Source organism: Mustela erminea, chromosome 8, assembly GCF_009829155.1.
Source record: "Mustela erminea isolate mMusErm1 chromosome 8, mMusErm1.Pri, whole genome shotgun sequence".
Lineage (NCBI taxonomy): Eukaryota > Metazoa > Chordata > Mammalia > Carnivora > Mustelidae > Mustela > Mustela erminea.
This window is the reverse complement of record NC_045621.1, coordinates 31574937-31602646: the sequence shown is the minus strand read 5'-3', so window position 1 is coordinate 31602646 and position 27710 is coordinate 31574937. Positions and strand designations below refer to the sequence as shown.

The 27710-nt window shown below is 41.2% G+C and overlaps 1 protein-coding gene across 4 annotated transcripts in view; it reads left to right on the top strand.

Annotated features, from left to right (window-relative positions):
* PAX3 (paired box 3) overlaps positions 1-27710 on the top strand; it is a 98415-nt gene that overhangs the window by 9344 nt on the left and 61361 nt on the right. The window contains exon 5 of one of the 4 annotated variants that reach the window (XM_032354948.1): positions 9421-9515. The exons of the other annotated variants lie outside the window; for them this stretch is intronic. Within the exon in view, the coding sequence (XP_032210839.1) occupies positions 9421-9428 (8 nt within the window). The 3' untranslated portion in view covers positions 9429-9515. Of the gene's footprint in view, positions 1-9420; positions 9516-27710 lie in introns of those variants that run through there. 4 annotated transcript variants of the gene reach the window in all.

The window sequence follows — 27710 nt, the reverse complement described above, 5'->3', positions numbered from 1 at the left end:
TTCAAGGACATAGCGTTAATGATTTTTTTCTGTTGGGATGGGAAAGAAAGAAAGAAAGGGAAAAAGAAAGAAAGAAAACAAACCACCAGAATTTGGGTCTTGTAGGTTTTTCTTTTTTGCTTATTTGTTTTGTTTGGTTGGCTGGGGCACGTTGACTTTCTAGCCTTATTGAAAACATGCAGATTTTCTAATTAATGCTTGAAATCGTATGTTTATTTTGGGGCTTGATTTGATTGTTGATAGCACCGGAACAGGGACGTAGGGGCTTCAAGTGCGTAATAATTACTGAAGGGTCATTTAAGAGTCCCCAGGGCTTCGCAATAAAACCCACCGGGGCGTTGAGGCAGAACCAGCAAGTGCTCCGCGGTTCAGGAGAGAGGGATATGCTGAAATCAATCAGGTGAATAAGAGCATTGCCACTAAAACCCAGTTGCAATATCCATGAATAAATATATCTGAAGACAAAAAAAAAAAAAAAAAAAAAGAATCCTTCCTAACCATGAAGTTAAATGTTTAAGTCCTACGAAAGTAAATGGCCAATGAAAATTACAAGTTGCAACAGCAGCTACAAAGAGTGAGACAGAGTTTGTCCAGGACTGGGGGGGGACAGAGAAGTTTCAGTTCGGTGGGGTTCTAGACAGGTAACTTATTTATGCGGGTAAATAAAGATTAAGGAACCATTAAGAATGTACATATATAACTAACACGACACTAACAGACAATTAAGCAGTCAGTTTAATGCCTTATCTCACTGGCTGCTCGGGGGTTGTTTTACAACTAGGAATTAAAATCTGAAAAGGAAGTTTTCAGCGGCTCTGGCCAAATATTGATTAAGTAGCTGTTTGTTGATTGCATTGTTACGCATTAAAAGGCCGGGATCCCGGCCCCTCAGTGGTCATCTTCTATTGTGAGGGATTCTTAACCACAGAGATCAAAGCGGGATCATTTCAACTTATCTGTCTTGGAAAATCCTCCTTTTCCTCTGAAACCTCTAAGGAGGATTGACCAAATTCTCTTTTTAAGAAATAGGAACCCAAACCAGTTACATGTCGTAGGTTTGTAGAGAAGAGATTCATGGGGTGTTTTTAATTATCCTATGGTGATTTCTTGTTTAGAGCTTAGGCTAAGATGGTGAATTTATCATCAAATAGATTCTTATTTTGGAGGGTGGCCGGAGGCATGGAAGCTACTATCTGCATGTCCCTAAATTTTTAAATATGGAACTTTCTTTCACTGAAGTTGCCTTCTAAGCTGGAATGATGGAAGGGAAAGATGTCAGATTTTTAATGTAAAACTGGGTGGGGAATAATTAAATACATGGGAAACTAGGAGTTATACTGACTACATTTCTCTACATGTGTTTCTATATTTTTGTGTGTTTATAGACGGTTATATGAGTCTCATGTATATTTTTAACCCCCTACGATGTAGGCATATACATGTATTTGTGTGTATAGTTTGTGCATCGTTAGAGTTTATAAGTTCGTCACTATGAATTAAGCTGGCAGTAAACTATTTCCAGTTGCACAAAAATAAAAGCTCATTTGTCCAGTGGATTACACTTCTAGAGTCATCAGAATTTGAGGTAACAGCATAGCCTCCCAATTCTTATTAAGCACCGCTGTTGAATGCTAGGAAAAAAAAAATCTTCCCTTGAATGATTTTATAACTGCTTGGCTGTTGATTTTTAGATGAACTATTAGCCTTTGTTTGTTTGTTTGTTTTAGATTTAGAATTCAATATATTTGGATTGATTTTTTTCTTTTATTATGAGAGCTAAAATTCCTACAAGGGCTTTTTTGGAAATACCATCTCTGTGCTTAATTTGCAAATGCCAGCAAATCACTCTGAGGTTGTGAAATTTATGCCAGATTCAGGCTTTGGATATTCAAATGTGCATCATGGATTTGTCTTCCTGAATCCCCTTCTCTGACTGTGCTCATTGCAGTACTAAATAATTGTGCATAGGACTGTATCTTTATTTCATTTTGGTTTTATTCTTTCTTGTTCACTCCTTTTTTTTTTTTTTTTAAAGATTTTGTTTATTTATTTGAAAGAGAAAGAGAGAGAGCAGAGAGGTCAGAGGGAGAAGCAGACTCCCTGCTGAGCAGAGAGCCCGACTGGGGACTTGATCAGAGACTCCAGGATCATGACCTGAGCCAAAGGCAGTTGCATAACCAACTGAGCCACCCAGGAACCCTCTTGTTCACTCTTGAATAAGAGGAGTCTTGACATACAGATATTTTCTATATGTCATATCTATATCTATATTTTCTTGATGTAGTGGATATTTTTAATATATTCTATTATCATCTCCCAATTAATATTCTACCTATGCTCCAATGTTTTTTTTTGATATAACCCAAATCATTTCAGTGTAGAGCAACTGTCTGAAATGGATTAAGCTGGAAGGGTGAGTCAGCTCAGATCTGTTTTGGTTACCTTGTCCTGGGTCCAGATGCAACAGTAGAGAGTTCTTTGCTGGTATTCCACATGTACGTGTATATTTCATATACATATGGAGTTAAAGTAACTTTCCCCTCTTGGGTATCAGGCTATGTGTTCATATACTGTCAGGGAGGGCAGCAGAATTGGGCTCTAAACTAGGTCTGATCTCAGTACCAGGGAAGAATTACTGACTCAAGAACTGGCTTATGTCAATTATATCTCAATAAAGTAAGGAAGATTAAATATGATTTTGATATTATTTTAAAAAAAAAAAGAAGAAGAACAACAACAAAACAACAACTGGCTGCCTTTAGCTGAGGAACTGTGGCCAGAGAAAGAGAAAGGGAATTTTAGTAGTTGCCTTTCTCTTGAAAGATTCATACCAACGTGGGAACAGAGGACCATCTTCTGCTCTGTTGGGAAAGCTTTTCTTGCCCCGTTGCTCCTGGTCTCTGGTAGAGATTGTCACAGTTCAGCTCTCAGCTCTGTCTTGCAGTGTTGGGCCAAACACTGAGCCCCCGTAGCATTGAATTTTTGCTGGAATTGGGACTTCTGTCTTCTAAGAAAGCTTTCTCTCAAATTATCTGTGTTAGGATTATGCTCCTAAATAACCAGAATATATATAATTTCCAGTTTGTAACTGGAAGGAACAGGCACAGTTGTCAAAATGCCCATTAACATTACAAAACATCTATTCAAGGGAGATGAGTTAGAAACTTCACCATTGTTAAAAGAAATATGAAAACCATAGAAATTAGTTGCTAAGAATGATTAAGGAAGTGTTCAATGAATTCTTACCTTCAATGTCTGTTTTCCTAACTTCCTGATAAAAACTAAGAAATGACGAACAGATACCTTCTATTTTTAAAGAAGAAAGTATATATTACTAAAGGGTGGTGTACAATTTAGAGTTTGATTTGATGCACATCTCTCCTAGGAAGGAAAATCCTAAGAAAGAGTTACCTTGTACATTGCATGCAGCAAACTTTGTAGCATTTAGATTTTTGCTGCAGGATTTTAAGTAAACAACAACACAACAACAGAGAACCTCTTCTCTTTGGGGTGAAGCAACTTGATTAAAGTAGTCTGAGTTTTTATGCCCTCCTTACTGCAGTGATTGGGAAGTCAGTCTTTCTCAGTAAAACAAATTAGAACTTATGACAGGCAATAACAAAATAGCTGGCTGTTTCTCTCCTTCAACCCACTTAGGAATTTCGTGACTGTAGGTACTTTTCTTTGGCCAGATTTAATGCATCGATAGCAGTAGAGTAACAAAATCTCGGTTCTAGGAGCTCATCGATGGATTCCATTTAAAAATAGCTAATCAAAATACTTGTGACAAGGATGGGAGACTCTTTTTGGCTGACCAACATGGAACTGAGGGAGAGGAAATACCACTGATTTTTAGCATTAAAAAATGTCTAAGGTCATATTGTGAGTTCAAATAATACAGTTTTATGGAGGCTTAAATGTAAATTTTGAGAATTTTTATAATCGGCTGGTAGGCATATTTCTGGAAACAACTGCAGAATTAAATGTCCCTGCCTTTATGTCATTAGATGGAAACAATAAATAAGTTAGAGTAAAATAGTTAAGAAAGGAAAGTTGATTGCTGTGCAGTTTATATTGTAACATGGGACTGGTTTAATGTTTGTGTACTTTCCTAGTGAATATTTACATAGTGACATACAAATTTGCATTTTTAATAGAAAGCCTACATTTGTAGGCTGGTGATTTTACAGATACACAGATATGTAACAGTACACCCAACATACCCCTCTTACCTTTTTTTTTTTTTTTTGGCAAACCCTAGTGTAGACATAATTTCTCCAGCCAACAAGCACTTGGGTATTGTATGGAGACGTTAATATGTTTCTTATTTCCCTTATAGGGCCTATCTTTTTAAAGAAAATTTTATTTTAAATAATTGTAGGCTTAGAGAGTCTATCTTCAAAAGTATTTTAAAATTCTCCCAATATTCTAATATATTATCTTGATTAAGAAAATCTTGGCCGGTGGGGGTGAGTGAGTGTGTGTGTGTGTGTCAATTACCATGGTTGAGCTTAACCTGAACTAAAGAAAATTAATTGGTCCAATTCATTTTATTATAAGAAAAGCAACAGGTTTCTTCTTTCTGAATCCCTACTTGGCCAGTTTCCTGATTGAGGTCCACTAAAGCATTTGAGTGTTGTCTGTTCTGACTTAAACACACCCTAAGTCCCTCTTCCTGCCTTTTTGCTTGCTCTGTAAGAGCCTATTACCCAAGGCAAAAGTGGCTTTTTCTTGTATCACTTATTTCACTCTAAAATTGTGACCAAGCACATTTAGGTGTGACCCCTTGAACTTCAGTTTTGACATATGTAAGATGGGCCACATCATACCAGCTTCCCAGGGCGCTATGAGAAGAAAATGAGAAGATGCAAGTTGTTTGCAAATTACATGTATCATAGGAAAATTCAAAATCTTGGGGGAGGAAACCCTCCGAACATGCAGAAAGTGACCAGCCTGCTGGCAGATGGGCTCAGCCCAAAGGCAGATAAAAGCTTAATTCAGAGCTTAGGAACAACAATGAAGGAACACTCACACATATACACAAACACACACACACAAACTTCACTTTCACTGCGTCAAAAAATGGAGATTGTAAGCCGCTATTTAATATAATAGATTTTATTGACTTACCAGATAAGAAAAATAGCAAAATTCTAAAGCCATTCATTGAGATGTCAAAAGATATTTCTGAATTATTTTTTTCTCCTACTTCTGCAAAGATTACTCTTCTCTCTTAGATTAACTTGGCTTTTTCAGAGTCCTCCAAATTAAACTCTTCTTTCTTTCATTGTTTGTTTTTCAACAGGTTCTTCTCACTCTATCAGACATTGACAAACAGGCTGCTTTTTGAAAATAGGTCTCATGCATGCGTGCCTTTGTACTCCTGAAATTCTGTCGAAATGCTTCATTTTATGGAATTGCTTTTGCACAATTTCTCATTCTGTGCCCTCTTCAGGCTACTTCATTGTTCTTAAGTATCTTCTTAGCTCCCCATGTGAGGCTGTGTACATTCCTCTTTCTTTGTGCATGATTCCACTTAACCCCCTCTCCTATCAAATTTGAGTTCACCAATATTAAAGAAACTTTCCAAAATAGGATTCGTTAAGCTGGAGGATACATTTCAATGACCTTTCTACTTGATTTCCCTCCATCCAGTTCCCAAAGCTGGGGACTTCCGTGTTATCCCGGTGCAATGCAAGAATTGAAAATAAAGTCGCCTGGCTTGTGAGGTTTGGGGAGCTGGAGAGCGCCTGCCCCGAGTTTCCCCTGCTGGAGCTGCTTGCTAGTGCAGCCACTGCAGAGAAGGAAGGTTGTTTTCTTATCCCCACATGCACTGGTCTGACCTGTCTCCGAAATAGGTCAGGCTGGGGCACGGCAAGTTTATGCAGCTGTTGGGGCTTAGGCTCTCGGCAGGCAGCCCGGGAGCCTTGCTTGGCGGCCCCCAGTGAACTGATGAAAACTTGCTGGCCAGCCACGGGGCCTTCCTTCTGGACCTGTGCTGCCTCCCCACCCCCATCCCGAAGGCTTTGAGGTGCAAGAGGATCCCTGGATTATGGGGGCTGACTCTCAGCCTCAAAAGGGAAGCGTTCTTTGATTCCAAGGATTGCCCTCTTGTGGATGCAAAAACTTCATCAGATTCCATTTTTAAAATCATCCTATTTATTTTGGCTGGGTAAAACCTTCGCTCTTACATAATTCCAAAGATATAGGGGGATAGACAGTAACAGGTTTTCTTCCCGTCGTGTCCCTCTGTATCTTGGTCACCTTTCTAGAGTCTACGCATAAATAAACAATGATATTTCACTCTCTCTTTTAAAAATGTTCTCTCCTTTTGTGCACATGGTAGCCCATGATAGAAACTGTTTTGTGCCTTGCTTCCTGCACACCCTCCCCCCCAAGGATGTATCTCAGTGATTACTCTGCATCAGGGTCTGGGGGCTTCCATAGCCCCTTTGTACAGCTGTGTAGTATTCCATTGCATTGGCAAATGATGGTTTATCTAGTATTAGGTAGTTTCCAATTAAATGACACCATCTGGCACATGTGTGCGTTTATTTGTAAAAATAATTTGTCCATGATAGGCACAAAGGGAAGACATTTGTAATTTTGACAGTTTTGGTGGAATTTTGGTACTATGTTGAGAACAAACAGGGGAAGGCTTGCTTCGTAAGTGCGGAGCAGAAACATGTTTGTCTGTGGCCACATGCATGAAAAAAACGAAACAATTTTCTCTACCACTGTACACGTATTGGAGAACAGGTTTTGAAATCTCTGCCTAGGGAGTTGTTCTGCCAACGTTGACTACCCTCTGGAAATTCCTCTAAGCAGTTATTGCTCCAAAAGGAACAGTCTCTAAATCCAGAGAAAGCTTTTTTTTTTTTTTTTTTTTTGACTTTTTGGTTCCTCTTTGTATTCTTTTTTTTTCTTGTCTATTGTTCATTTCAGTCCCCATGTCTCATCATATATTAACATATTTGCGATAAACATTCTTAGCTGTTTTTCTTTCTGTGCTACAAAAATTATGGACAATTTTATAGCACTTTTGAGGCAACTTATTTTGATTGTTTAGTTACAAGAGAGAAGCTGTCTGTCAGGGTCACCAAATCAGGGTTGAACTAGTAAGAGAGCAGGCCATGAATAATAAAACAGGGTCTTATATTTCTAATTTTTGAGAAGTGCTGGCCTGGGTTCTTGGGGTTTCTTGAGTTTGGGAAAGGCTGATTTTTAATTTTACAAACTTTTAAGGGGCATGTATCCATTCCCTTCTATGCACAAAGGACTTTTTATGGTTTTGCACATACCTTGCCTCCCTCAAATTGTTTCAGCCTATTTTCCCTTAAATCTGATGCCCAGGAATTCAGTTCTTGATGCTGCTGTGTACCTGGCCTACCTAAGCTGAAGTCCGAGTCCGTGAAATGAGCCAGGAAGAACCGTGTTCCAACCATAGGAGAAAAACAACCTTCTCCAAACCCTCCTGGGAAAGAGGAAGATGGAAATGCCAGTAAATATTACGAAGTGAACATTTCAGGTCATTCCTTTTGAGGAGTGGGCCTTTCAGAAATAGGAGAATGAGCTGGGAGCTAAGAATTTATTTTTTGAAAAGCAGGATCTTGATTTGGCTTAAAAAAAGAAATAACGGAAAAACAAAACCAATCTTCTGTCTTGACTTTTCTTGCCTCCAGTTTGAGAGCACAGTTGTGGCAGGCAGAGGAGGGAAGGTCTGCTCTCTTCATACTAGGACTTTCGTCTTGGCTTCCATAGAAGGCAGTTAGATGATTGCTCTGGGTTCTCTCCCTGTTTCACCTCTGACTTGCTTACGGAAATCTGAAGGAGTCACTTTGGACATGTAAACAGGCCTGGTGTTAAGAGCCTCTGTAAAGAGCTGAGAAGAATCAAAAGCAGCTCCCCCTCCCCCGCCACTCTCTCTGCCCAGCTCTGTGCGTAATTTGGATTGAATCAGACCCGTCATTTGTGACATCTGATTACTACCTGCAGAAGGATGCAGCTCTCTACCTAGGGAGGAGGGCCAAAGGAGGGTTAATGCTGAAAGAAAGTTTGATTTGTTTGTCAGATTGCTGTGATGTTCTCAACAGAAATTTAGACTGGAAGAAAATATGTAGTAGTTTTCAGACCCACGTTGGCCGCGTAACCACCCTTGAGATGCTGACGTTGTTGTGCTCCCCTACACAGGTGAAGAGAGAGCCTTGTCCAGGGGCTGGCTCCTTGTCAGCAAGGACGGACTTAGGTGTGAGAGCTGCTCTCTCTCCTGACTGGTAGATTTGTTGCTTTTTAAAATTAAGAGGGTGGCGGGGAGCGCCTGGGTGGCTCAGTCCTTAAGCAGCTGCCTTCGGCTCAGGTCAAGATCCCAGGGTCCTAGAATTGAGCCTGAGCCCCGCACTGAGCTCCCTGCTCGGTGGGAAGCCTGCTTCTCCGTCTCCCACTCTCCCAGCCTGTGTTCCCTCTTTCACTGTGTCTCTCTGTCAAATAAATACATAAAATCTTTAAATAAATAAATAAATAAATAAATAAAGAGGGACCCATGGATTCTTTGGGGGAGACAACTTTACATTTCATGATTTGCAAATGAGTGGGATCTCAGTGTCTGGAATCATTGGTTCTCTTTGAAAAAGAGGAGAGCTTCTACTATCTTCTGGGAGCATGTCTAAAAGGGCCTGGGAGTCCATGTCAGGAAGTCCCCCCAATAAACAGGGTCGCCTCACAGCATCTTGGGGGTGGGGTGGGGACTAGCAATACCCCAGAGAGGAATAGGATTTGGGAAGCTATCCAGTGTGGAAACTTTCCAGGTGGTAGACTCGCTTGGCTTTTGTGCAGACAGGGCACATCCGGGGCTTGTGCGCGCGCGACGCGCATTCATCAGAGGGCGGCAGAAAGGCAACTTCTATAATTTCATACTGGAAGCCAATGTCTGCTTGTGGTCACTGGCCCTGCCAAGCTCTGAATAGTTGCTGAATTTTTGTCTGAAGAAAAGATGGCAAAGGGGAGACTGGGATCTCAGCATCAGGTCGAAAACAGCAGAGAGCCGGGATGAAGGGTCCAGGGCATGGAGGGATGCCGGGGTCTTGGCAGGTCCCGCATCATCCAGGGATTGGGTTCCAGGAAGGAAGCCAGGGTGGAAACTCAACTGGCCTAATTGGGATTCTGCTTCTGGGCTCTTCCAGTTAACTTTCTGGGCCTTGACTCCTCAGTGTCTTCTTGCCTGTGGAAAGTACCAGCTGGTGTGTCTCAGGGTATTCCTGAGCCAAAAGCCAGTTGGTGGCTGGCAAGACCACCTCACCTTGTTTCCTTCAAAGGCTCAGTAAGTGGTCAGTGGAGGGTGGGCACTTATAGATCTTCTGCAGGTGGGAGCAAGGACTCATTACCTGGCACACTCTGGTGTCACGCAGTCTCTCCTTTTTCCAGGAAATTGAGACCGAGTCACTCCCCCGGGCTTTTCTTTGTAACGGAGTATTGACATATACCTTGGGCTGATAAGAAGAGGACCGATTTCCTTATAACAAAATACAAATGACGTAGAAAACCAAATTTGGTCTGAATTTTGTTTGCTGTCTAACTTTATCATTTTATTGAATTATTATAATTTAATGTTACTGGTTTAAACTAACAATTCTTCCCCTGAAATGAATCCTTTTTATTTTTTTTTTTAAATTGAGAACCCAAATTAAATTCATTAGGAAAGACAATGACTATCTTTCACATTGAAATTCCTAGTACTTGGAAAATCCTTTTGGAAAAGCTTTAGGAAAAATAGAACTGTCACTCAAACTATAGTTTATAGGAAATGATATTACCAGAACAATTTGGGCTTTTTGCAGGGATGTTTGAAAATCTCCCTACCCCCAGTGCTCCGCCTTTGAAATCCTTTGAAAATGTTTCTCCTATTTTCCTTTCACAAAGGCCTCTCTGGGCTGACCTTGGGTAAAAAGAGGGAGGTCTGTTTCGTATGTTCCCTGTATCCCCCACCCCTGTCCTGCTTCCATCTGGCTTACCTTCCTCTTGTGCACCCCTACCCTACACACACACATATAACAGAAGCTTCCACCAAGCTCTTCCTCATTCACAATGAGACTCAACTGGTTACCTCTCCCTGGGATGTTGGCAGTTTCCAAGAGGATGCTGGGAGCTGATAACCTAACACGGAGGAACCAATTCCTATTGGCAGAATTCCAGGTATCCACGCAGGAAGGAAACCTTTGAAGCGGGGCAAGGAATAGGTTTCAGTTGCCACTCAAAACACACCCCTGCAGATCCTATCTTCATGGTGCATGGCAAGACTAGTTCTGAAATGAGAGAGCTTCTTGCTGGTGAGTATGACCTCCCAGGGCATTGTACACTGGTGAGCTCTCCAGGCGAGGCAGGTCCAGGTGAGGCCGAGAGCATTCTCCATCACAGATGGATTCTCCACACTTACGGGGTGCCAGAGAAGAGCCTTGGCTTGTGTTTTTTGGTCTTCTTGGCAAAGAGCAGGGCCAGAAGAACATGAAAGGTCTGGGAGGGCACTGTGGGACCCATTTGGCCTCAGAGCTCAAAACCCTCCCCAAGGAACAGACATCTGATCTGAGCCCTCACACCATTTTCTTTTTTTAAGATTTATTTACTTATTTATTTATTTCAGAGAGAGAGAAGGGAGATAGGGACAGAGGGAGAGAATTTTCAAGCAGGCTCCCTGCCAAGCACACAGCCTGATACAGGGCTCCATCCCACGATCCATGAGATCATGACCTCAAGCCCAAACCGGAAGCTCAACTGACTGAGCCACCCAGGTGCCCTGAGCTCTTACACTTCTCGTGGTACCTGGACTGATGTCAGAGGTTAAAAGAAATGAGGCTCCCCTCCTCAAGGGGACTAGGGCCCAAGGGGCAATCATAATGGATCTGCCGGCTGGAAATCTTCTGGAAAGTGCACTGAAGCCCTTCCAGGAGTCTTTTGGAAGGCCAGTGACTCCTAGACTCTCAGTGCTGGGGTCCTGGAGAGCCTCAGCAACACATTGCTCTGGAAGATGTAAGCCATGAACCTCCCAGTAGAACAGCTGGGATTTATTCCACCCTTGATATATGGGGTTCTGAAACAGCCTGTCATGTCTGTGAACTCGTGAATGATCTTGAATTCCTGCTGAGCCCCCAATGCTGGCACGTAGACTTGATTGATGTTTTATAAGTATTAGGTAATGACAGCAGACACAAGCATGTAGAAACAGTCTACATCTCCCCCCGGTCCCCTCAAGTGGAGGAGGAAAGAGGAGTCCTTGTTGGAGGTGAGCTCATCATGGAGGGAATGACCCTTGAGTTCTAGGGATCCTCACCTGTGTGGGCCCTTTCAGACTCTGGAAGGGACCCCACGCATCTTCATGCCATTAGGTTTTTGCAAATGTGACAAAATGAAGATACATTGGTTTTTACTTTTTTTTTTTTTTTTTTAAGATTTATTTATTTGACACAGAGAGAGAGAGATCACAAGTCAGCAGAGAGCAGGCAGAGGGAAAGGAGGAAGCAGGCTCCCCGCTGAGCCAGAGAGCCCAATGAGGGGCTTGATCCCAGGACCCAGAGATCATGACCTGAGCCGAAGGCGGAAGCTTAACCCACTGAGCCATCCAGGCATGCCTGGTTTTTACATTTTAAGAAGGGCTCCCTTAATTATAAAAGCTTTAGGTCCTACAAAACTGCATCTACCCTTGTCCTTGTTCAGTTTAGGGGAGGAAAGGTAGAGGTGAGGAGAGGTGGTCCCTGTGCATGGTGAAGGCCTGGCACAGACGTATGTGAGAGCAAAATAATAATGATGATCATGATGATAATAATAATAATCGTCATCATCATCATCATCATACTCAGTCCCCCTCAACTATGTCTTGGATGTTCGGGTTGCCAGGATGCTTCCTCTTTCTCAAGCCTTACCCTGTTTACTTATGGAGCCAAAGTCGGTCTGGCAACCCACAGCTACTGAGAATTTACCTGTGTGGCCCTTAGACTGCATAGGAGTCTTTGTCCTTGCAGGGAACCTCTTAGAAGGATCCTGGACAGATTCCTTACAAGAAGATAAGGAACATCCATCCTCTTATGGGACATGGGCAGGTGGGCAAGAGCCTTCATTTGGGCATGAGAACGGGGGGCTAGGCTTTGATTTCCTCAGCTGTAAAAGTTGGGTCAGGCAATTTTTAGATGTTTCTTGTAGGTCTCCCGAACCGTGACTATGACCAGGTTGCTTTTCCTCTCTGGGCCTCACTCTCCCTTCCTCTGGGAAACAGAAGCACTAGCGAGGTGAAGGGTATGGTCTCTCTCAGCTCTGGCGGGATGTGACCGCTACGGTCTTGTTCCATTCTCAGCAGACTCTCGGCCACCCCAGGCAGTTGTTTGAAGAAACAGTGAGGCCTCCAGGCAGCTGGAGATACAGGGCAAGAATGGAGAGGCCTGGGGCCTTTCGATATCTTAGCGGATGAGGAATTCCTACCTGTCTCATCTTTGAAAGGAAGGACTTCAGGTGCTGAAACAGCGAGGGTGAGGACAGAAGCTTGCTGTGTTTTTGGGCAGGTGGACATGGTCTTCTTCCCCACCCACGCTGGGCAATGGATGGTTTCTTGAAGCTTCTGTCAAAACTGTGGCTTCTAGAAGAGTCTGGAAACAGGTATTGTTTAGAGAACTTCCCCTTAAGTTAGAGTTGCTTAAGCAGGACGGTAACATTCGCTCTTTCAAATCATCTGTGTCTGGACATTTTTCCCAGTGACCAGAGAAGACAGGAGATTTCTGGGAGTCGACCAAGTCAAAGCTAGAAACTGGGCTTGAGGAGAAAGAATCAGATGATGGTACCTTCACTTCATCTATTTCTGCTCTTGTGTTTTAAATGTAAAGTAACTCCCTCATTTGTAGTTGTCAAAAACGGAATCAGATAAATAAGTTTGTTTGTTTGTTTTTGCCTTGGGTTAAAAGACATGCATAGAGGCTCACGGAAAAAAAAAAATTGGATTTGAATCTATTAAAATTTTCCATGAAAAGCAGAGTTTGAGATAAAACTCTAAACAGTAGGAAATATGAAGTCTGAAAACCTACTGTTTTTGCAAGGACTTTACAATTAAGCATTTCAGAAACTTGAATATAAGAAATGTTTTTGTTATATTAAAAACAATTCAAGGCAAGAGGTCATAGCCTACCAAGAAGAGATTTTAATAATTTTTTTTCTTCACTATTTTACTCTTTTATTTTTGTGGAAGAAAATGATTTCAAAAGTCAACATCTACATGTTGACTTTTTTAGGTATATATTCTGCAAACAGACTATGAATCATTCAGATGCAGCAAACCTTAACTGCCAAGGCCAAATGACAAAATTAACAATGTCAAATGCATTGTAAAAATTTATTTTTGGAAGAATTTTTAGAGCATATAAAATATCCAAACTGATCTTTGCGTGCATAATTTTTCTTAGGTATCCAGTAATCTATGGCTCAAGGTTTCTTATAGTTTCCTTTATCTTAAACAAACAGATTTGAGGAAACACATGTGAGCAAATATTGCTACAAAATATCTACTAATCTTTTTGACATAGAAGCTGAACATTATAAAATGAGAACATCAGATAGAGGAACTATACCTCTTTATACATTCAGAATAATAAGTACTACTGTTTACCATATGAAAGAGTTTGTTTCTAGTTTTCTTAGTGATTATCCTATACTCAGATCAAATGTATTGCGATTTTGAACTTTGAATCGCAAATTAAAATTTTTTTTGATAAGAGAGAAAGTCACTACTTGACCTGTAGATTAAAGAAGAAATCTGATCATAGCTACTTTTAGCCACCATTAGAATTTTTGTCTGTAACTTCATACAAATCAAAACAATTCGAGTTGTCGACTCTCCTTTCTGTGTCCATAAGCAAACCTTCGACTTACACCGCAGCCCGAGTTTATGCTACCCGGACACATTTGAAGAAGGAGAATTGGTGAGAGTTATGACATACATTTGTTTAATATAGTCCGACTAGTAAGATAACAACATAACTTTTAGAACGGCAAGCATTTATAATGCTTTGCCAAGTGTTGGGGTGGTGAGTAGTACTCGATGTGAGTATTTGATTTCCTCTGCGTACTTTTTTTATGTTTTCTTAGGGAAGTGCTAGTGGAGAGTCGAAGAATTGCCATTCTATTTAACTATATAAAAACATTAAAGCATTTTAGGGAATGCAGAAATACATATGCTTCAGGTTAAAATATTGAGACATCTTGGATATTTTAATAACATTTCCACTATAAAGTAGCAAGAGCAGACTTATTTTTTAAACTTCTTTTATACAGGAGGTTACAGTTGTTGATTAAAGTAATTTGAACATTTTGGAAGAACACTTCAGCTTTCTAGTGGTGAGACATGGTCTGTTTTCCCCTCTGCTATTAAAGGACGTGTTTTTTATTTATAAGTGGAGCACTATTAGGATTATTTTTTGCTGTTGTTAAGAGGGATTTTAAAGTCAATATGAATACAGATTTATATGCATTAAAGAAATGAAATTAAATGCTAAAGCTAAACTGTTGAATGGCATTCTGTAAAATTTAGAGATCCATTCCACTGAAATTATTTATATTAATGATGTTTTAAGACTGTTGTACAGTTCATTTTGGATGTTTGAGATTAAAAAAAAAAAAAAAAAACCTCTCTAGAATTTGGAGAAAGTGAAAGTGTTGTTGTGTGCAAGGAGAGGGTCCAGCAGAGCAGAACACATTCTAGAGAGTACTTACCCTGAACATTCTTCAAGCACTAAGGACTCTATATATTTCACTTCTCAGGTCGGTTGCGAAGTTGATTTCTCACGTTAAGATTAAAAAAAGTGTTTTCCCTAGAAAGCAAATAAACGCCAAACTCCAAATTCACCACCAAAGGGGGGAGTACGGTTTAGACTTGCTTTTATTTGAATGATAGGAATTTTCTAATGAAGGAAATGAGTTGACAAACAAGTTTAAAGAAATTGTAGCACCTACTTTGTCATATTGTGGTTGAATTTTAATTCTCTCATAGTCCCAAGGGCTGCCAAATTATTAAAAAGAACAATGAGTTTCTCAACAGAAAGAAAAAAAAAAAAGAAAAGAAAGAAAAAGAAATTACCCAGGGATGCTGTAACTTACAAAACAATTGTTCCTGCTAAGCTTTGTGCAGCTTTAAATACAATTGAATATTAATTCTATCAGACCTAGTTGACTTAAAAGCTAGGATGGATCAGGAGCTGATTTTTGGCATTCCTTCATTTTTCCACTCTTTTGTTCACTTGACACACAGCTTTTATACCCGGGCTTTGCGGGAACCACTGGCGTGATCTCTGAACAATCTGTTCGAGGAGGAAAGGGCTCCTCCAACCAGCAGCCAGAGTTTTAATTAAATACTGTTCATCTTGTCTATCTCAAACAGCTGCAGAAATAGCTGTTGGCATAAAGGTATCAATGAACTTATGTTCTCTGGTGTTAATAGTGCAAAGAACCTCCTTGGCGCTTAAAAAGCAAAACAAAACAGAATGCACACATGCAACCCCGCCCCCCCACAGTCATGTCATTATTATTTTTAAGTTAAGAAGAATCACATCGAAGAAACGGTCCTGTCCTGTGGAGCCAGACTCAGTATCCCGTTGTAAGGCACATGCAGGTTGAAGAAATTATTTTGTTTATTAATTCAGGTTACATGTCCTGCCTGGCTGGCTAGAAGAGAAAGGAAAGAGAGGTGTAACTTTCAGCACACACACTGATTTGTTCTTATTACATAACAAAAGTCTATTTCTTTATCATGTTATCATTCAGTTAATAAAAATTAGCTACAATAACAGCATCAACTTAAAAACCCCTCAAAGTCCAGGGGATTTTCTTTCACAATGAACATGAATACTGTTCAGAAATACAAACAGTCAAAGGATAACTTTAGGTCTGAAAGAGAAACCTGGCAAGGGTAATTGAATAAGCCTGGGTCCCTTGACTGTGTCATGGTGAGGGCAGTCAACATGTCATAATTAGGTTTATTGAGGGCCATTCCAACAATCTGCTTCTATTCTTCCTGCCTTATTGTCCACAGCTAGGCAAATAGCCAAGGGACAAAAGGAATCAAGTGCTGACAAAACATGAAAGAGGAAAAAGATTTAGCTGCTTTTATCAAAGAAACTGAGAAGGACTTTGTGTAAATAAAATAAGTGACTGGCCATCCTGCATTTAGGCAATGCCGTTTTCATTAGAATTAATTCTTGACATATTGGAAGAGTTCCAAGGGAAGGATTTCTACTTCTGACAAGTTTAATTTGTAAATTAAAAACAGTTGGTTAAACATGAGCCTCCATCAACAAAACTTAACCAAAGCCATACATGGCAAAGGCCTAAGCAGGTGAAAAAGAGAATGACTTTGAAAACAGTCTTCCCCCAAAATTATGCAAATTCTTATTACTTCATAACAAATGTTTCCCATGGAAGCCTACAGCAGGATGTCTGCTCCTGGAGGTTTGTTTAGATCGCATTTTCTTCCCCTTTAAGCCTCCGAGGTTGACATAACACTTACTCCGTGTTGGTTCCTGGGAGTAGTGACGGCAAGAGCGGAAGGGATAGACAGACGGGACTTTTATTTTTTTTAAGAAGTCAAGCGAGTAGGACTTGAGTAGGACTTCTGTAAGTCGACACGTCTCAGGACAGGCCGCTCCGCTTTTTTCTTCATTGAAGGTGAGCGTTTCTTGCAGGCGTGCTTCTGATGCCTAATGGGGAGAAAGCAGAAAGCGTGGACGGTGGAGGGCAATGGTACCTGTGCTAAATATTCGTGAGATCTCCGGTCCAGGTCGTCCGGCTGGAGGTTCGCACGCCACGCCGGCAGCTCTGTGGTTAGGACTTAGTGATAGAGACGAAGTGGAAACCTTCAGTTCGGAGGTCCAGCTGGCCTCTGGACAAGACTTTCCTTGAAGTCTAGGGAAGTCCTTTCAGAAAACAGCTGCTCGTGAAGTGGGGCCGCCCTTCGTGTTGCATCCTTGCGGACGGTGGCATCATCAGCTTCGGAGAGGGGTCTTTTGGGACGCCCTGGCTTTCAGAAGCCCTTTTCCAAGCTGTACACAGGAAGGTGGCTAGAGGAGAGAATGCTATCCTGAACGATTTGTCCCTTGGGAATAAAAGTTTTGCTTGAGTATCAAATGTCCCTCGGTTCTATTGAGAGTTAACATGGGAAATAAGAAACCTATTACTCAGGCAGCTTCAGGGACCAGGCTGTTCAGATTTAAGAATTTCACATGGCTTTACTTCTCCCGACACCAAGGCATCCTGGAGATGTGCATTGCCTTGCTCCTAGGCCCTTGAAATTAAAGTGAAAACATTTTTCTCATCTCAAAAAAAAAAAAAAAATCACTTCATTCCATCAGGTAGCGGGTGTGAGCACACTTTATGGGTAAAGGCCTGGACAAATGCAAAAATAGAATCATTACCATTGGTATCACTACTATTGCTCTGTTTGAATGGAGCTCATCAACGGTTGCATTTGTACGGTGTTTCTAGCATCCTGGGAAGCACTGAAATACATGGTCCAAATGTTTCTCTTGTGGCCCGTTACATTGAATTTGCAGTGTCTTGAAGTTTATTCTACTTGTGGGTTTTGGAAAAAACCAGAGCACCCACTGCACAGCCCCAGTGTCGTTCTGCACCAGATGTAACCGTGATTTTCTGAAAGGCTTTGGGGTTAGAAGACGTTTGCTTTTTGCTCCAGTTTGCTCTCTTAACTAGCTGTGATATCAAGGGAAACTCCCCAGCCACTCTGGGCTGAATTCTTCTGAAGTGGGAGTGATAATATTTGCTCCCCTACCTCAAAGGATTGTGGTGATGTATCAGTGGTCCTGAACGCGTTCGAACTTCTGATGGATATGGAGCCTTATTTACTTATAATCTGCTCATTGCTTTTGTACTTACTGAAACAAGATTTGGTAGCTGATTGGGTCGCCTTGATGCTTTCTCAGAGTACAGTTTAATAAGAATTAAGTGGATCTTCCTGTGGTCAGTCCAAAATACACAGAATTCCTTCTGTATCCAGGATAGAAGGGACCTGATTGCTGAGATCACGTTGCTTTCCTGCAAAGCAGCACCCTGGTGCATATCTGGTGGGTAAGTGGGTTTGGGGGGAAGCTGCTCTTAGGGTTTTGGACTTGGGCAAAATAAGGCTTTTGAGTTCTACATTGTTCTGATGCCTGTTGGCTCATGTCACAAGATTAGAAAGCCCAGCAGGCCAGGAAGGAGTTTCTCTGGAAGGAGCTGGAGATTTATGCAGACTGGCTGACTCTCTGACATTTATTTGCTGCCCTTTTCTCCCTCTGTTCTGGCAACCATGAACCAGATGGACAAGCTCATGGAAAATAAGGCCAGTGAAGAGAAGATGCTTTTGATTTCTTCAAAGATAAGACAGAACTCGCTTTCTCTCTTTCTTTTTGACCTGGCAGGGGCAATTTTATGTGCACGAATTCAAAATGGGCCCCTTAGCTTTTGGAGACCATTTGAAACATTTGAACAAGGACCTTCCTTCGTATGTTACTGAGAGTAACATAAACTGTTGATCAGGCATCAGCCGAAGGGAGAAATGTCCAGGGGATGGGTCGAATGTTATGCCTACCAGAGGCCAACCGTCCACCTTGTAGCTGGGCACCAAGGATGTCATCTGAGCTTTAGCTAAGATTATAATTCAGTGGGACTGAATCCTTCCTTAATCATCAGCCTTTCCAAAAGGAGAATGATGAAGAGAGGAAGCATGGCTTACTATTTCACTCTGTAATCATTTATGAGTTGAGCTGTATTTTACCTTCTGTTGACCTCTGGTGCTGTTGGTGTCCTCATTCTGTAGTTGCAGCTACAGTGTTACAAGGGGACCACGTGGTGATTTCCCTGGGAGAACTCTGGTTCGGTATATGGACAATTGATAGATGTGTTTTATTATGTAAGACTCACACTAAATTCCCTGTACCGTAAGAGTTCATAAAGCATCAATAATTTTAACACAAATGTTTATATCCGGAGTAATTGTGTCTTGAGCTCTGGGACATTTTTTCTTTTTTTTCAAAAGTTACAGGTTTCCCGTACATTTTAAAGTCATCACAGTTTCCCTCTGTATTACCTGTGGCGCAAAATTTCAGACTGAAAATACTTCATCAGGCATGTTGTTGAGCCCGGCCCTTGGAATTTCAGTGTTGAAATATGGGATTAAAAATGGTGAATGGATTTGCTAATTACATGCAGTTTTTCCTTTTCTTTCTTTCTTTTTTTTTAAGAAAGGAGGGGAGGGGCATGTGCGGCTCACGAATTTAGCCTTATTATTTATTTTATGTGGTCGCTGTTTGTAGACTTCTTCTTCTTCTTCTTCTTCTTTTTTTTTTTTTTTATTTGTTTACTCTTGTTTGTTTGAACTAATCACTACTTAAGGAAAAGACCTCTCCGGACAGCCTCCCCTTCCCCAAGCCTTTAGCCGGGGTGACCATTCAGGCATAAAAACGTGCTTATCTGCAAATGAATGGCAGCTCTTCGCTTCATTAAAGCCCCTTTCTCTTTTGGCACTCGCATTGTGACCCTTTGATATTAATTCAAAGGGCAATTAAAGAATGCGGCCCATCTTTGAAGTAAGGCATTCAGAGCAAGGGTAGGGATGAACCTGGGCCTCTGATGGACTGTGTGTATTCAACAGGCCTTTTCAAGGCAGTTTGAAGTGAGTCAAAGAAAATGGGCAGGAGAAGGTCAAAGAGAAAAAAGAGGCTAAAGAAACAGTCAGTATTTGTTCGGAGTATTAGCCAAGCAAACTGCAAATAGCAACAAAATGAAACAGTTAATAGAGCAGCCAGACAGAGCCATGTCAATCACTTAACTTGGACAGCATTAGGCCCACCGAGGCTCCCTCCGCTGTGTTACCTAATTATCTTGGGAAAGGCAGTAACTGGAAGTAATGGTATTATATTTCTTTCTGCTTACTGCCCAGAAAAAGGTGATAAATACTCACTGCTCCATAATTATGCAACATATATACATAAAGGAGGAGGAGGGGGGTGGGAGGGTGCTGGAAGGGGGCGGGGGATGCATTGAAGTCGAGTTCCTAGTAAGAAGTCCAAATATGGCACAAATATGGCATTTTCAAACATTAGCATGCTGGAGAATCACTTAACTTGTTTCAGCTGGAGCTGGCTGAAATATGCAGGATTTCTTCTCTTAACAGCCCTTAAAGACAAACATGTTTACCCATCTAGGAAAGTTCCTTTTTAGAGAAAAAAAAAAATTCAGCCAGCAAAAGCTGTGCTTAAATCATATGAAGGATTTGGCTGACGCCCCATCCTGCCCCCGTGGAGAAGAGGAGAGGCAGAGGGAAGCTGGATTGTCTCTGAGCTTTCCCCATTGTGCCTGACTGCTGGACACACCCATGGTGGGGGGGAAGGCGGTAGCCGTCCTGGTGCCCACGTCACCTAGATAGGCCAGGCAAAAGGCTGGGGGCTAGGGGTCCGATTGGAGGCTGTGTCAGTTTCTTTTAGTGTGACGAGGAGGGATAATTTTAGATTCCACTTTCATTTGTCATTAGGAAAAACAAAAACACCTCATTCATTAACCAAGCACTTCTTTGAAAGTGTGAGCAAACTGACTTAAACAAAGATTTCCAGGCTTCTCCAGGGGGAGGGGGGAGAGGGATAGGTAAGGGATGGGGAATAGCCCAGGCAGCCAGGTAAATGTCTGCGGATGGGTGGAATGGTGTCACTGAATTGCGAAACACAGAAGTTGGCTTCTAAAGAGACCCCCGAGGACTCTGTTCAGATTATTTGTAACATGGGCTGTTGGAAAATTGTTGTTTGATGTTGCATTCGTGCATCATGGGTTTTGTTTAGAGGGACAGTAATAGATCTGAAGGATCTGTTATGCAGCTTTTTGACATACTGTTCCAGAATGTAGCTATTAATATAAAAAGTTTCTGCTTTGTAAAAAGTCCATTTATTGAAATAAGTACTCAATCACTCTTTCTTTTGACACACCAACAAATCATCCCCAAATCAGGATTAAAAAAAAAACACACACACAACTGTTTAAATTTAATATATATATATGTAAATATATATATATACATATATATATATATTTCAAAAGATTTTATTTATTTATTTGGCAGACAGAGATCACAAGCGGGCAGACAGGCAGGCAGAGAGAGGAAGGGAAGCAGGCTCCCTGCTGAGCAGAGATCCTGATCCCAGAACCCTGGGATCATGACCTGAGCCGAAGGAAGGCAGAGGCTTTAACCCACTGAGCCACCCAGGCGTCCTTTGAAAACTATTTCTTATGTATTTATTTGCAAGAGAGAAAGCTAGAGACAGAGCATGAGTGGAGGGGGAAGGGCTGAGGCTGAGGGAGATGCGGACTCCCCACTGAGCCCCGGACTTGGGGTTCCATCCCAGGACCCCAGGACCATGTGACCTGAACAGAAGGCAGACACCCAACCCACTGAGCCACCCAGGCACCCCATCCTTTTTAGAAAAAAAAAAAATCCAGATTTGGGGGTGATTTGTTACAAAACTAGAAAAACAAATTAAATGGTTAATTTTTGAATCTATGAATAACTTCAGCTCTTCAGTAGAATCTACCGAACTGTTTTCCCCTCCAGTCCTGTTTACTGCTACAACAGAACAACGTTGGAGGGAGTAAGAAGCGTTTCCACCACAGAAACAGTCAACAGAGCCTTAGCTGCTTAACTAGAAGAAATCTACTACATGAATTTGCAAATTCTCTTAGGTGCCTTGCGAAGAAAATACTACAAAATGCCCCAAATAATAATAAAAACCTAAGTCAACAATAATTGTAAAATAAGGGAAGCTTAGGCAGTAGAAATCGAATAAATTCACTAGGACGTTTTCATCAGTAGTAACCAGGGATACTTTTTTACTTCTAGAAGGAGGGCATTTCTTTTTTCCAAGTAACTTTTTCAAAGGACTCATTGAGAGGCCCTTTTTCAGGGTGACTAAAAATCATAGAATCCGGAAATATTAGGAAATGTCCATGATCCTGGAATATTGAAAACACTGATGCATCTTTCAGATCAAAATAGATTCTAGTGGGAAGACTGAGAGCTTTTGCTTTCATGGAGCTCTACCCACTTCTGGGTGTTTTTCCAATTTCCACCGTGTATCCTTCTAGCCTCTTTTTTCTTCCTTCTTTCCTCACACAAACCCCCAATTTTTGTTTCAAGAAGTGATGGCTTGGAAACAGTGAAGATGAAGAGCAATTTATATTCCCATTTTCCTCCCGTTTTAAATCTGCCCAGCTACCCTAAATTCAGAATTCTGTGCCACCTCTAGGCTAGACTGTGGCTCTGAAAGTCCAGATGAATTACATAATGGGCTCTGCCTATCCCTTGGTGAGTTTAGATGGAAGGGCTTACAGAGCAGATACACTGTAACTCCTACTACAAACAGGTTCAAGGCCATGTGCTTTCTTAGCTTTAGGATGCTCCCAAGCCACTTCTCTCATTCCAAAGCTGCTTCCTGGAAGTATGTAGGGAATTCTTAGAATCTGTATGATCTCTGGGATCTTATGGTTTTAATGGTTTTCCTAAATTACAATTTACCCTTGAATTGACAACCAACCATTTAGGGCCCAGACAGATAACAACAAACAACTAGAAGAATGTACTTCTTAGGGGGGCCCTGGTGGTTCTTTCAGTTAAGCAGTTAAAGGTATGATCCCAGGATCCTGGGATAGAGCCCCCCATTGGGCTCCCTGCTCAGCAGGGGAGACTGTTTCTCCCTCTCCCTCCCCGTGCTCAGGCTCTCTCTCATTTGCTCTCTTTCTCAAATAAATAAATAAAATTGAAAAAAGAAAAAAATGATGTGCTTCCTACCTTATAGCTAAGGATGCAGTTTAGAGAGACTAAAGTCTTTATAAGACTTTACCTCTTGTAAAGGCAGAGCTGAACTAGGATCCGGATTTGTCTGACTTTAGAACTTGTGGTTCCAAGTGCCACTCTATGTAACTGGCTTGTGCCTTCTGGGAAGAGAAGCTGCATTAAGCAAATATTGAGAAGTGGCTCCAGTGCCTCCGCAGCTGGGAGGTTTATGAAATGGGACCGATAATAGTGTTTGGCTTATAGAATTATGATTAAAAATTTTATGACAAAATACACAGAGACATTTTGTGCCCCTCAGTAGGCATCAGATATTATCTTTGCTAATCTTATCTGTGCGGTGTGGCTCAGAGATGGGATTCCCAGGAAGCTAAGTAAGTTTAAAGTTTAGGGCTCTTACATGTTTGAACCCTGAGAGCGCCCGGAGTTTCCTGGGCTTTGTTAAGTGTTCTAGGAGGGGAAAGGAAACCAGGATGCAGTCACCAAATTTGTTTTAAAACTTTTTCTTTCTTTCTTTCTTTTTTTTTTTTTTAAATTTTATCTATTTATTTGACAGAGAAAGAGAGAAGTCACAAGTAGGCAGAGAGGCAGGCAGAGAGAGAGGGGGAAGCAGGCTCTCTGCTCAGCGCTGAGCAGAGAGCCTGATGTGGGGCTGGATCCCAGGACCTTGAGGTCATGACCTGAGCTGAAGGCATGGTCTAACCAACTGAGCCACCCAGGCGCCCCGACCAATTTTTTTTTAAAGATAGAATGTATTTATTTCAGAGAGAGAGAGAGAGAGAGAGAGAAAGCAGGAGCAGGGGGAGGGGCAGAAGGAGAGGGAGAAGCAGGCTCCCCACCAAGCAGGGAGCCTGATATGGGATCCGATCCCAGGACTATGAGCTGAGGGCAAACACTTAACCAACTGAGCCACCCAGGCGCCCCAATCATGAATTGTCTCCGTGTAAGCATTCCTTGTAAATTTCCTGGACAGATAAACACAAAAGGGACCTCCAGTAACTTACCATGATTTTTTTGTTTCCCATTCTAAGCAAGTATTCACTTTGTATCAGGATTCTGTAGTTGTAAATCTATTTTATTTTATTTTTTCAAGTTTTAATTTAAATTCCAGTTAGTTAACATATAGTGTAACATTAGTTTTAGATGTAGAGTCTAGTAATCCACCAGTGTCCATGATTCACTTACATACAACACTCAGTGTTCATCACAAGTGCCCTCCTTAGTGCCCATCACCCATTTAGCCCATCCCCCGCCCCACCTCGCCTCTGGTAATCCTCAGTTTGGTCTCTATAGTTAAGAATCTTTTTTCTGGTTTGTCTCTCTCCTTTTTATCCCCCACCATGTTCACCTGTATTGTTTCTTAAATTCCACATATGAGCGAAATTGTATGGTGTTTGTCTTTCTCTGACTTACTTCACTTAGCATAATACTCTCTAGCTCCATCCACCTAATTGCAAATGGCATATTTCATTCTTTTTTATGGCTGAGTAATATTCCATTACACACACACACACGCACACACACACGCACACCACATCTTCTTTATCCATTCATCAATCAGTGGACATTTGAGCTCTTTCCATAATTTGGCTAAGGTTGATAATACTGTTACAAACATTGGGATGCATTTATTCCCTTCAAATCAGTATCTTTGGTATCCTTTGGGTAAATACCTACTAGTGCAATTGCTGAATCATGGGGTGGTTCTATTTTTAACTTTTTGAGGAACCTCCATACTGTTCTCCAGGGTGGGTGCACCCATCTGCATTCTCACGAAGTGTTAAGAAGGCTCCCCTTCCTCCACATCTGTTCCAACATCTGTTGATTCCTGTGTCTGTAAATCTATTTTAAAAAGAGAGTCCCTCAAAACCTAGGTCAATTAGTGGATCCTTCCAGTACTTTTGTGTTGGTCCTGCTTTTAAACTCTGGGGAGAGGGGCCCTGGGTGGCTCAGTCTGTTAAACAACTGCCTTTGGCTCAGGTCGAGCCCTACCTTGGGCTCCTGCTCACGGGAAGCCTGCTTCTCCCTCTTCTCCTCTCTTGTGCACTCTCTCTTGCGTGCTCTCTCTCTGTCTCTCAAATAAGTAAATAAAATCTTAAAAAATGGAAACAAAAACCCCTGGGAGATACCCTCTGTTGGCACTGGGAAGCCAGGTTCTGGCAAGAAGAAAGAGATGTCTTCCTTTTCTGATTGGTTGGCTAAGAGTTTGATTCATTCACCGGCATGAACTGAGAATTCTAGCTGTTCTGTCAGATTTTATGCATATGTGCATGAGCTAAAGATATCAAAACCATCATCCTGTTCTGGAATTGTTTGAAGTCTGTCTTCCCAAATGTCCTCACTCTTGGTATTCTGAAAGAGAAGAAAAAGCCTTTCTCCACATATGAGGGGTCCACACATGCTAACTTAGTACTACTGGGAAAGCAGAACCTGGAGAATCGGAATTCATTGTAAAGTTAGGACATCAGCCTGTGTGTGTGAGGAGAGACTAGAACTTGTCCAGACACCAATTTGGATTGTTTTATGAGAAACACACAACAATCCACACAAACCAACTACACTTATTGAATGCCTACTCTGTGGTAGTTACTGGAGAGAATAATGATGAACAAGATATGCCCCCTCTTCTCCAGAAGTCTATCACCTGGGGGGTGGGTGGAGGGGAAGATGCTCATATGATCAGATCATGCCAATCACCTGTTGAGTTGCTTGGAAAGTCCAGGGTTCTGTGGGAATGCAGGGGAGGAGTGTTGGCAATCCACAGGTTCAGGGATGCTGCATGGAGAAGATATGAGAACTGAATTTTACAAGATGACTAGGAGCTAGCCAGAGCGAAAAGCACAGAGGAGGAAAGGCATTACAGGCAGAGGGAACAACATGGGCAAAGGCAGAGAGCAGTTAAACCCATAGTGTAGGCTGGCAAGCGGCTGAAGACAAAATAGGGTCCGGTCACCAGAATTCCTCAGTCTTAAAATGTGAAATAAGCTCCTCTCTTTTTGTCTCTCTCCTGTTAAAAAAAAAAAAAAAAAAAAAAAACCAACCACATTGTCCAAAGACTAAGTCGGTCACTTTCCCCCACCAGCTTTATTGAGATATAATTAACATATAGCATTGTGTAAATTTAAAGTGTGTATTGTGATGATTTGATACACTTATAAATTGCAAAATGATTACCACACTAGCTTAGCTAACACCCACATCGCATCACATAATTACTATTTCTTTTTTTGTGGTCAGAATATTGAGGATCTACTTCCTTAGCAACTGTCAAGGATATAACACAGTATAGTTAACTATGATCACTGTTTTGTACATTAGATTCCAGAACTTATTCATTTTATAATTGGAAGTTTGTACTCTTTGACCAGTATCTCCCCATTCCCCTCACCCTCCAGTCCCTGGTAACCATCATTTTGTTCTCTGTTTCTAAGAGTTTGGCCTTTTTAGGTTCTACGTTAAAGTGAGATCATGGGCACTTGGGTGGCTCAGTGGGTTGAACCTCTGCCTTCAGCTTGGGTTCTGATCTCAGGGTCCTGGGTTCAAGTCCTGTGTCGGGCTCTCTGCTTGGCAGAGAGCCTACTTCTCCCTCTCTCTCTGCCTGCCTCTCTTCCTGCTTGTGATCTCTCTCTCTCTGTGTCAAATAAATAAATAGAATCTTTAAAGGGAGATCGTACAAAATTTTATTTTTGTCTACTTAGCTCACTGAGCATAATGCTTTCAAGGTCTATCCACATTGTTCCAATAAGGTAGGTCAGTTTTAACTTTGGTTATTAAGTGTTGTTTGAAAAGAAAATGAATTTCCCAAGTTGAGTTTTTTTTCTTTTCTTTGAATTGGACAAAAAATTCTCCAATTATGAGTGCCCATTTTGCTGGAACATTTTCAGGAAGAATAAAGCGTAACATACAGAAATGGGAAGTCTTCTAGAATGTAACAAACTTAGGCTGACTCTTCTTTTATACTTTGTTCAAGGAGGTAATCAGAGCATGGCATAACAAACCCATTAATTTTTTATAATCTCCTTTTTTGTGTGACTTCAAATTTATTTTTTTTAAATTATCATATAGTAAAATAGACTTCTTTGGATTTCCTGTAATTGTGAAAATCAAATAACATGGAACAATTCAGTAGAATTTAGTACATTTACGATGTAGTGCAACCACCAGCTGTGTCTACTCCTAAAGCATTTGCATCACTCCCAAAGGAAACCCTGCACCCTTAAAGAAATGTAAAAGGAATAGGACCATATCCTCTAGCAACCATAACTGTGTTCCATCTCTATGGTCTTAACTATTCTGATCATTTTATATAAATGGAATCATATGATATATGACCTTCTGTGTTTACCTAACTTAGCATGTTTTAGAGGTTCATCCATATTGTGACATATATCCATACTCCATTCCTCTCTGTGGCTGAATAATTGGTGGACATCTGAGCCTTTTGGCTATTATGAGTAGTGCTGCTATGAACATGTGTGTATGTGTACTTGTTCTTTTTTGGAATTTTAACATACATATAAATTCATGTAACCGCCATCCCAGGCAGGACAGGGAATAGTTCTGTTGCCCCCTAAGTTCCCCCTGCTATCGCTTTCAAATCACACCCTCCTCCGACCCCTAACTCCTGGAAACCACTGTTCTGTTCTCTATCAATGTTGTTTTTGCTTTTAAGAATATCCTATAAATTGAACCATTCGGTATGTAACTTCTTGAGATTGTCTTTTTTGACTTAGTAGAATTATTTTGAGATTCACCCAAGTCATTGCATGTGTCAGCATTTCATTCCTTTTTAATGCTGACTGATATTCTATTGAATGGATGTGTCATAGTTTTTTTATCAATCATACCTATTGGGGAACAT